At 34.5% G+C, this 11,877-nt stretch overlaps 1 protein-coding gene across 2 annotated transcripts in view; it reads left to right on the forward strand.

The window, feature by feature from the left end:
• Positions 1-11,877, forward strand: part of LOC113513894 (fatty acid synthase-like) — a 30,299-nt gene that overhangs the window by 6,486 nt on the left and 11,936 nt on the right. For both annotated transcript variants that reach the window (XM_052895933.1, XM_052895934.1), the window contains exons 9-23: positions 446-649; positions 1,004-1,190; positions 1,594-1,756; positions 2,701-2,870; positions 3,565-3,716; positions 3,822-4,005; positions 4,434-4,582; positions 5,152-5,336; positions 5,970-6,089; positions 6,955-7,064; positions 8,300-8,490; positions 9,440-9,621; positions 10,332-10,586; positions 10,860-10,977; positions 11,447-11,698. In XM_052895933.1, coding sequence (XP_052751893.1) covers positions 446-649; positions 1,004-1,190; positions 1,594-1,756; positions 2,701-2,870; positions 3,565-3,716; positions 3,822-4,005; positions 4,434-4,582; positions 5,152-5,336; positions 5,970-6,089; positions 6,955-7,064; positions 8,300-8,490; positions 9,440-9,621; positions 10,332-10,586; positions 10,860-10,977; positions 11,447-11,698 — 2,622 coding nt within the window. The remainder of the gene's footprint in view (positions 1-445; positions 650-1,003; positions 1,191-1,593; positions 1,757-2,700; positions 2,871-3,564; positions 3,717-3,821; positions 4,006-4,433; positions 4,583-5,151; positions 5,337-5,969; positions 6,090-6,954; positions 7,065-8,299; positions 8,491-9,439; positions 9,622-10,331; positions 10,587-10,859; positions 10,978-11,446; positions 11,699-11,877) is intronic.

The following is an 11,877-nucleotide window of genomic DNA, read 5'->3' on the forward strand; positions in this document are numbered from 1 at the left end:
GAATATTTTTGCTAAGGAACTTGTATCGAAGAACGATCAGAAATTATATATAATTTGCATTGCTCCCATACTAACACATGGACATTTTTCTGTTAATTTCCAATTGTAGAATAGTCCCATTTAACATAATTCGAAAATCTAAAAATACTGTATGACACAAAACAACTAGCACATCAAAAGTAATCAAAGTTTTCTGAACTGGTAAATTCTCATCTATCATTTACAGCTAAGGAATCCTTCTAGCGTTTACGCCATATAATTTTATTTTATACAACTAAGATAACCTGATGGAAAGTGGTAACCGTCGCCTATAGATATGAGCAGTACTATGAACATAACAGAGTGTAGTTTAGTGTTTAGTATAGTGACAAAAATGGAGTTATATTTCCATTTTCATTAGTTAAAAAATCTACTTTAATATTTTATTATTTATTTGTATTTATAGGTTTTATTAGGATACCATACAGGAAAGTTGGCAGCCAATCTCCACTACGAGACCCCGCGGGATGATGTAGACGCGATCAGGGAAGGACGCATACGTATCGTGTCTGAACATCAACCTTTTAACAGAGGCTACGTCGCCGTCAACGGCATCTCAGTCACTGGAGTGAATGCGCATCTCATACTTCATGGACGATACAAGCCCAAGGTAACTAAATGACAATTATTTGAAAAATGATAAAATTAAAGGGATTGAACGATGTATTTAAATTACTTTAATGCCTTTTTTGTTATGCCTTTTAGGCGACTTGGACTGTGTGACTTGATTTTTTTACACTGTACGGGATATAAAACAGCCTTTACCTGTCTATATCCCATATTTATCAAATTTCACAGTAATTGGTTAAGGCATTAAGAGGTAACAAATAAACAAACTCATTTTCACATTTATTAGTAAAATTTTATGAGTGTACAAACATGAGCAGACCAGTCGCCACAAATAGTCGAGTATGATGGATGAGCCGCCCATCTTGTAAAATTATATGAAATATTAATATTTAAGGATTTGAACCGGTACAAGTCTAACATACCGCACTTGGTGACGATATCAGCGCGCCAGGATACCGGCGTGCGTCTCATCATGGATGAGTTGAAGTCGCGGCCCGTCGACCCTGAGCAACTGGCTCTCTTGCACAACATACATCGGACCAAGATCTCGGGACATTTGGGAAGAGGATACATCATTCTTGGTAACATTTCACAGAACCATTATACAAATACATTTGAAGGAGCCATTAGTGGATATCAGTCAAAATAAGAGAATAAGAGAATGATATTAACCTTTGAAACAATTTGACTATTTTATGAAAAGTGCCATTTAAAAGAATCCTATTTATATTACTCCTTAATTACTTTCATTTTAAGGACTTATGCTCCCGTACCCAGTAATGTTATTGTCATATCCAATCCTTCAGACCGAAATATAGCTATGTAAGTATAGACATTTGGTGGTAGAAATACAATGGTACCTATGCAGATGGTGTTTGGGCTTTTATTTTTTCTTTATTTTAATAGTTACTCTCAACTATAACCCAAACCTCAGTAGAGGACCGATAATGGCTAATATGATGGTGACGATATTGATTATTATAGACACAAATGAAGAGAACAAGACAGTCACACGGGTGGAAAAGGCGGAGTACTTCGACGATGCGAACCGACCACTCTGGTTCGTGTACAGCGGGATGGGCTCCCAGTGGGCCGGCATGGGCACGCAACTCATGCGCATACCGATATTCGCAGCGGCCATAGAACGGTGAGTTGGTACTATTCTAATAATTATGACAACCAAGTGCCAAAGGCATCGTTCTGTACTCTTACTGCATAAAACATAATTTAGATCGGGAAGATATGTAAATAAAACGCCATGTTGGAATTTTATCATCTCATTTTTTTTATTTGTCATTATAATTTTAATAAGCAATGCAAAAAGGTTTTATGTCGTGAACACTTACGTCTCTCGTTTCATCCACTTTGTTTATACAAATTGCATCTGCATCATGAGTTAAGGGATTTATCCCTTAAACGGCACAAGACCCATGTGATCAATACAGTCTAGGCTTCATCCAGTTCCTGATTTTGTCTAATTAGCCCAAACCAATGCAGCACGAAATTTTCTTATTTTACGCTGCTGCTTTTTCAAACCAACTTAGTGTACTGTATTGCGAATTACACACAAATGCGATTTACAGTGTTTGCTTGCAATTGATAGGATTTACTCTCTTGTTGATTTAATATTAATTTTGTCACGACAGAAGCAACTGGATTTTAAATTATGGTAAAAAATTATCATCTTACACTAACGTAATCAAATCTTGCTCTTACTGGTGACTTTGTCCGCGTGACTGGAATGTTTTTTGACTGGGATAAAATGTCTTTCTCCATTTATACTAAATTTCATAGTTATTGGTTAAGCCGTTAAATTGAATGCGGTTTTTGTTCCTGAATTCCTGTTGTGTTCCTGAAGGTCTAACTTAAAATCTGGTGTTTGTTTTATCTTGATACGATATCTAGAACTTGTCTATTTTATTTAAAATTTCTACTTCTGAAATGCACATATACGATATGCGCAAAAAAAGTAACATAAAGATAAAATTAGACACATTTCTGTCTACTGGTTATCTATTTAGGCTTTGTTTAGTTTAAGATTAGATTTTTTTATATGTATAATATAAATTAATTTAATGTCTTCCTTTACAGTTGCCACCGAGCGTTAAAACCGAAGGGTGTGAATATCGTGGATATAATTACGTCCACCGACAAGAGCACTTTCGACAATATCCTCAACTCGTTCGTGGGGATTGCCGCCATACAGATCGGTCTCACTGATATCCTACGGGAGCTCGGTTTTGTTCCTGACAATATTATTGGTAATTGTTTATTACTCTTACAAAGAGATCACACCGAGGTGGGGCAACGTAGGAATTTGTAAATTTTCAATAACAATTGAACAATTGAAAGTTCTCTGGTAGCGAAGTTTGCTTCAATAGAGTTCAATTGAAATGTAAATTAACAAATAATTAGTCCGACCATAAGGCAGTTTGCTGACGTCCATAGTACAATTAAACAATCGGTTAATTAATTGAATGTTTCGATTTGTAACTAATTTTATTTAATTTGGGGGAGAGGGAAGGATTGTTAATAATGGTGATACTAGTTGCCATAGTAGACGTAACAACATAATCTATCAGATCAACATGGAGTCAACATCCTTGGAAACCATCGTGATTAATACGTATTTCACTATGATGCGCTATTTGATCTAATTTCGTCCTCATCATTCCATCCTCCACTGGTGCCTCGCCGTTATATGTATTCCTGTTAACATAAGCCGATACATCACTTTATCTTTATCCATTAAAAAATCATTTAGAGAGCATTTCTGCAATAATTTCAATCAAACTTGATTATTATTTTCATTACGTTTTATTGAAACAAACTATGAAATGTTTATAATAATGGTGGGTCCTATACAGAAATATATAGCCACTTGCGGAGTAGATAAAAAGTTCTTGTAGCAAAATGAAAAAAAAATAAAATGTTACAATATATATATCTCCATAGGTCACAGTGTAGGAGAGTTGGGATGCGCGTACGCTGACGGTTGCTTCACTGCCGAGGAAATGATTTTGTCGGCATACAGCCGTGGTCTTGTCTCTGTACAGACTCCATTTATCCGAGGTTCCATGGCGGCTGTTGGCATTGGCTATGAACAGGTAAGTCGCTTCTAATAATAATCTTAATGTTACATTAATTAAAAGAGAAAAAGAAAGAGAGAGAGAGAGAGTAAAGGAAAGATGCTAATTACTTTTTTCTTTTAGGTCAAAGACATTTGTCCCCCAGAAATTCAAGTCGCGTGCCATAACGGCCCTGACTCGTGCACAATCTCAGGCCCCGCTGAGATCATGAAACAGTTCGTCGACCAGTTGACGGCGAAAAGCATCTTCGCCAAGGAGGTCCCGTGCTCTAACATCGCGTACCATTCGCGATACATCGCTGAAGCTGGTAAGTTTAGTCTAAAATATACAGATTTTTTACGATTATGAACGGAATTAGATGATGAACTGTTAACATAGGCTGAACATAGGCTTCCCCATTGGGGGTCAATCGCAGTTAGGCTTTTGGTGATGTTTAAAAAGGGATATTACTACCCATTTCTCGACCATTAGATTCTCTTAGTCACCTCTTATGACACCCTCGGGAAAGGAAGAGGTGGCCCATTCTATGCCCATTCTACACAGCAATTTCAAAAAGCGAAAAAGAAATTAACATGAGACTTTTATTGACTCCTTGATACTTACTGACATTTTCCCGGATCCTTTCATTTTGCTATTTCACCCCCAGACCACAGATTGTTTGATTATTTAATTTAGATTTTGCCGTTGTGTACACAGCTTCACAAGTTATGAATTCACATTTTTGTTCATTATCAGGACCCGGACTACTGAAGTATTTATCTGAAGTCATCACGTCGCCGAAACCCCGCAGCGAGCGTTGGGTGTCCACATCAGTGCCGCAGGACAAGTGGGGTGAACCTGCCGCGAAATATTCTTCAGCTGAATACCACACTAACAATTTGTTGGTACGTAATTATCTGCCTATATGTGCATGAACTAAATAACGGTTGGAGATTGATAACTAATATGGAAGATTTTCCATATTGATTATTTGGCAACCGCAGATAGACTTTTAGAGATGTTTTAAGAGGGTCGCTGCTGCCTATTCCTCTACCATTAGGTTCCCTTAGTCGCCTCTTACGACACCCACAGGAAAGGAAGGGATGGTCTATTTTATGCCAGGATCACACGGCAATTAGAAATGCGTTAGATATTAGATTGTTTCAAAAGTATCTAGTAACTAATTCTTGACATCAGCGTAAAATTGCTGTCATACTTATCATGTCATTTCTAACTACTGTTCAGAGCTACATTATTACAATGCATCAAGTCTACCTACCGACCTACCTATTCTATATCGGGACCACACGGCCATAGTGTTTATAATACTAACAATACTGATAACTGATAACTAAATTGTGTACCTACATATTTGTTTCTATAAAGTATATTATTACTATTATTTAAGCGTTCATAATAATGAAGAAAAGAAACATTTATCTATAGACTTATTTGAAATACATATATGTTTCAGAATCCAGTACTGTTTGAAGAGACAGCTCGCCTGATACCGTCGAACGCTGTGCTAGTGGAGGTCGCTCCACATGGACTGCTGCAGGCGATCCTCAAGCGTTCTCTGTCACCGTCGTGTATCAATATACCGCTCACCAAACGCGGACATGCTGATAACGCTCTCTTCTTACTTGAGGCGATTGGCAAGTTAGTATTTTTCGTATCAGTGTTGCCATATTGGATATTTGTTTTTTATTACAATTTTAGGTAAACATTTTTCTGTTTGTGAAATTTTGGAGAAATTTAATTCTTGGAACAATTTGAGTAATTTTTTAGGACAGTTTTGGTATTTGTAAAGTGTATAAATGTATAAAAATACAATAAAACATATGAAAGAAGATGGCAAAACAGGGAATGGGTTAATAGAAAGTGAGGGTAAGATGAACTAATAGTAGCAAGGGAAGGATAGTTTTTTTTCGTCATTCTCTTTGTAATACATGGTAAAACGAAGTGAAAAAATATATAAGTTTGTAATTGGATAAAAAAACTTGGAAATCATATCAGTTTGTAGGAAAAATATTTGATGTTGGGGTAAGAATAAAAAATCGCATCTAAAAAACTTGCATCGTAGGCTTAGTAAAATGTACTCACATAGTAAGAAACTAACAATGTAACCACAAAAAAACGAGACAAAAAAAAAATTACACTAGTGTACGTATAACGTAAATATGTGCACGTGACAATTTTTGAATTGACAAACTCCAAAAGAGATCTGGAATAAAGATAGAGTGAGAGGAGTTTAATAGACTCTATGTAATTACCAAATATTTGATATTCCAGACTCTTCATGGCAGGTTACTGTCCCAACGTGTCAGTTTTATATCCGAAGATTGAATTCCCCGTCTCCACTGAAACTCCATATCTGTCACATTTAGTGGAATGGGCTCACAATGAGACGTGGTAAGTATCATATTTCGAAATACTTGATCCTTTTGCTTTATTTATTATAAACGTGAAAAGATTGTCTATATTACTTCAGCCGTTAACTGTCCGACGCTATATATATAAGCCTTCGCCATAAGTTTCGCCAGTAGTTGCCATGCTTGGCAGGTGGTTTGGCAACTGGGATTAGGCTTTTAGAGATGTTTTAAGAGGGACACTGCAGCCTATGCCTCTACCATTTAGTTCCCTTAGTCGCTTATTACGATACTGCAATGAAATGGTGGCCTATTCTATGCCGGGACCATACGGCGAGCAATCTCTCTATATTTGTAACTAGCGGCACGTCCCGGCTTTACATGGGTAGACATTTTTACAACATTTTAAAAAGTGGTTATTGTGACATAACGATAATAGTTGGGCATATAGTATCGCGAAGTTTTTTATAGTTATTGATATTTTCTTCAATATTGTAGAACATACTTTTGTTCTATCACAAATAGTTTCCGCAGCGCACGGGACGAAAGATATTTTATAGCTTGTTTTACACCTCGACTTACGTTACTAAAGTTTTAGTAAGGATCCCTAATCATATCTAGCAATAAATATAGCTTATGTTATTCAGGGTGAATGTAGCTTTCTAATGGTGAAAGAATTTTTGAAATCGGCAAAATAGTTTTTGAGGATATTAATTACAAAACATACACACAAAAATACAAATCTTTCCTCTTTATAATATTAGTGTAGATAAATCAATGGATTAAATTTTGCTATACCCAGAGTTTATTTATTTGCTCTTTATAAGAATATTGTAACAATTATATATTATATATAAATGCATTAAAATAAATAAATAAAAATTAATTAGAGTTTTATGTTTACATAGGAGAATACCATACTTCATAACGGCAGACAAGAACGTTGCGGCCGCGTGCACCTTCTCCTACAGCACCCACGACGACGACAACAACTATCTTCAGGGAAATGTCGTCAGAGGTAACTGTTATAAGCTTATGCCTTTTCTCTTTGGGATAAGTAGAGACCGTAGTTTACTACATGCTCTTATATATTTGATATTAGCGATCCAGCATGGCTTAGCCATGGTTGATTTTTTAAAATAATATGTAGCTTATAGCGTTGATTTCAGACAGGCAGCCTGTCGTAAAACTATAAGCCAAATTCCTTAGTAATATGGATAAAACCAGATTACGCCGACCCCCAAATAATAATTGGGATAAGGGTAGGAAGATGATGATATAGCTTATGTTACTCACTGATAATGTAGCTTCTTATATGTGAAAGAATTTTTATAATTGATTGAGTAGTATATATATTCCATTAGTTGCTACTTGGGACAGATAAAAAAAACATTAGGTCGTCTCGGTGTCGTATGGAGATCAAGGATATGGCCTGGGATAGAGTTGGCTGGAAGAAGATGCAGGAATTAGTTGCACCGACAAGAGGAAACTCTTAAATGAAAAAAAAAATATATAATATATATATATATATATATATATATATATATATATATATATATATATATATATATATATATATATATATATATATATATATAATTTTAAAATTTATTCATTACAAATAAAACATGATCAAATCTTTCCTCTACATTCAACCTTAGTATCTATTCTTTAAGAATATCTACCTCTATTCCATTCATATTTTTTTTTGCAAGCAACGAGCAGTAAAGCAACAATAAAGCAGTGAGACTGGGTTTTTACGTACGTATGTTAGATTATTTTATAGGGAAGAACTGGTCCTATTTAAAAGTCGCATATATATTCACATATATTTGCAATATTTCGTTCGAATCCTGCGATGGGCACCAAACTATTCTGTCGTAGACACAAATGCAATCATCATTTCAGTCATTAATTGTCCAATGCTGAACATAGGCTCCCCGTTGGGGGGTTTTGCTAGTAGTCCCCACGTTTGGCAAGCAAGTTAGTAACCACAGTTTGGCTTTGGTAATGATTTAAGAGAGACGCTGTTGCCCAACCTTCAACTATTAAAACCTTTTAGTCATCTCAAACGACAACCACGGGAAAGGAAGAGGTGGCCCATTCTGTGCCGGAAGCATACTGCTAAAAATGAAATTCACAGAAGAAATATAAAACAAGTAAAACTTAAAATAACACATATAAGTGAATAAACTTCTATTCAAATAAACCAGGCCTTGTATTACAACCAATAGTTTCTTTAAAAATTTGCAGACAAAACATTGTTCCCATTCTCTGCGGCCCTCATAGCTGTGTGGGACACTCTCGCCATGTCCACTGGTGTGCCTAAAAAGGAGTTATCTGTACAATTCTCCAATCTAAACTTCTACGTGCAGCCAGTACTACACGACCGTAGAAATCTGAAGCTGTCTGTGGCAATGCATAGAGGCACTGGACATTTTGAGGTACATCTGTGGTATAGAAACTTTTAGCTGTATAAGTTTTTATTTTTTTTATACTTTTAGAGAATATAATTTTAATTTTTTTATACAAAGAAGCATACGGCCCACCTGATGGTAAGCGGTTGCCGTAGCCTATGAACGCCTGCAATACCAGAGGTATTTCGCGCGCGTTGCCGACCTTGAAGAAACCTCTTTACCCCCCTTTTGAAGAACCCCATGCTGTAGTCTCTTAGGAAAACCTCGGCAGGAAGCTCATTCCATAACCTGAGTGTTCGTGGGAGAAAACATCCCTGAAACCGCGTTGTACGCCACCATTTAGGCTGTAAGGCATGAGGGTGAACTCCCTGTCGATAGCGAGCCGTACGATGATAGATAAATATGAACATGTAAGTAAAATTATAGGTATAAAGATTTTTAATACATGATAATGGAATGGTAACCCTACCTACGCTATCTGTATACGCTGGCGAGATGCCACCGAGTAATAATAGGTGAGGAAGAAAGTAAATCAGTTTATTTATTGTTTTGGAATCGACGGGAACTGACTACGATGGTTTCCAGGGGCACCTGAATTTCGATTTAAATAACCAGTGATATGGACTTCCGCAAGATATCAGCCGTAAAGCAGTTGTGTTTACATGGTTGTGTTTCGGTTTGAAGGGTGAGATATGGCAGTGAATTTACGGGGTACAGAGGAATAACATCCGAGTCCTCAGGAATGGTAACGCATGGGGGGTATCATGGGCGAAACAGTATACTCTATTATGTCCATGGTACTGCTCATGTTTATAGACGACAGTTACCACTTTCCATCAGGTGGATGGTCAGCTTGTTTTTGATTCTAAGTTGTATAAAAAAATCACCTAGTTTAGTAAAGTAATTAAAATTATCAAGAATGCTCTTTTATACGTAATTGACAATATAATTTAAGAACTTCTATTATTATATATAGGTTTTGGATGATGAATCAAGAGTCGCCACAGGCGATGTAGCTGCACTTCAAACACCTGGTAATAAAAAGAATTTGCCAGAAATTGAATCAACGCCGGCTAAAGAAGCCGAAAAGTCAAAGGAAGTTTATCTGAAATCGGAGGACATCTACCAAATACTATATGAAAGGGACTATTTCTATAGGTCTGTATATTATTTTTACATGATTGCTCAAATAATTAAATTGTGTTTCACAAAAAACCCGGCTTCTATTTTGGCAAAACCAGTTATTTTGGTTTAAAAACTATACCATTGAAGCGATTTTGATAAAATTTTAATGCAATCTTTCTTTCATGTAAAAAAAAATATCTAAATCGGCTTAGTACAGACGCAGTTATGAGATAACAAACATAATAAAAATTTACAATCGAAATGAGAACCTCCTTTTTTAATTTGTTTGAAAAAGAGCATAATTTAGAGTCCATGTACATGAGATTTTTTGTTTCGCCATAACTTCTGATTGCATAAACATATTTGGACGTGTGGGATGTCGCTAGAATATTTATCTACATCATCCCCAGTAATATTGTTTTTTTAAATATTAATATATTATAAAACAGTCGTGTTTTTTTAAATATTATCCGGCTTCATAATAATTTTTTTTAGTATCTTTATGCTGAGTATTATCTTCAAAATTTCTCACTGATTTCAAACTAATTTTGTTACTACTGAATTAGATTTTATTTTGTGACGAAAATTCTATTGTTGATATTATTCAAGAAAGGATTTTAAAAAAAATTATATACTTTATATTTAATTAAAGCATTCAATACCACAAAAGGTAACATTTAACAAATTTTTAGGAACAAAATTTAAAACGAAAAAGTATCTAATGTACATTCTGTGCCTTTCAGAGATCAATTCCGTAGTATCCACAATGTTAACGAGACATTCACGGAAGGTCATATAATTTGGAATAATAATTGGGTGACATTTATAGAAGGATTGATACAAATGAGCACACTGAAGCACCCCTACGAAACCGTATCGCAACCTAAACAGATCCAAACACTGGTGATCAATGTTGATGAACACGCAGACAAAATGATTAAAGTAGATGATAAAAATGTGATGAAAGCAACTTTATCGGATCTATACGATTACGTAAGGTAAGGTGATATAAGTTACAACAAGAAAGAAGTTACAAAAAGTTCATTAGATTGACATCATATTTTTTTTATTTATTTCTTATTATGATAGTTTATTTGAAACAATCTCCTAACCTTTTTATGGAGTTGGGTATTAAAAATTTTTCTGCAATAGATATTAAAACTTTAAATTAACTTTATACTAATTATACAAATTGAAATACGTAAGAATTTTTGCGAACTAAGTATACTTTAATTAAATGAAAGTAACTATATGTCATTTTTTATTTTTAGTTGTGGTGGCGTTAAAATAAAGTCCCTCAGGTTCCACAATCTACCACCAGTTGTTCCAGATGATATAGCATTGAAATCTCTTCAGTTTGTGCCTAGATTCCAAACTGGAAATGTAGATGTAAGTATCTAAATGTAGTACTTGTTATTTAAACTAATGTTAACTTACTAATATAATAAAATTGTAATTAGATGGTGTCTGTACATGGGAGATATTTAAGAAAAAAAAATATTAGATATCGCGAATAGACGCCATAGATTCAATGAGCCAATAGAACAAAAATAAATTATAAAAGACGATGCATTGCAATGAATCAGAAATAATTAAATTGGAAGTATTACTGGATTACTACTTTAATGAGACTGCTTAGAATGTGTTTCTTAATCTGCTAATTTTGAGAAAGACACACATCTATTCTATTAAAACTTTGTCTTTTTTAAATATACTGTTATTTGTTAATAAATTCTTACATTATGAAGTTACAAGATTGTACTCGTATATGGTGTAAGAAATTCTTAGAGATAATAATTTTGTAGAATACAGTACAAACTACTAATTAAATAATAATTTATATATTAAATGTTCGCAGTTAATTTCTTCACTACAAGTTAACGTGCAAATAGTAGCAGAGAATGTGAATAAGAATACCATAAATGTAGTACAGATAAAATATGATAAAGAAGTACATGCTATCTATGATAAAATAAAAGAAATTCTTAGTGATGTGCCCGGTGTAACTATACAATTTAAACAAATAGAGCTTAAGCAGCTTTCAGAGGAACGTGAACTCTTGAACAATGTGGATCTTGTCGTAGTAAAAAACATATCAACAGATGAAAACGTAAGTAAATATTAAGTATTATGATAGATACACATCTTAAATAAAAATTAAACACTATTGAAGATAGTTGAGCTAATTTAGATTATAAATGTTCATAATAGTCTGATTAAAACTATCTATCAAGACGGTTTGTTTTCTGATAAAGAATGATTCTTTAACTACTTAAGCCTTAATCAAAG

This window comes from Galleria mellonella, unplaced genomic scaffold, assembly GCF_026898425.1.
Source record: "Galleria mellonella isolate WM207_F2 unplaced genomic scaffold, CSIRO_AGI_GalMel_v1 utg312, whole genome shotgun sequence".
Taxonomy (NCBI): Eukaryota; Metazoa; Arthropoda; class Insecta; order Lepidoptera; family Pyralidae; genus Galleria; species Galleria mellonella.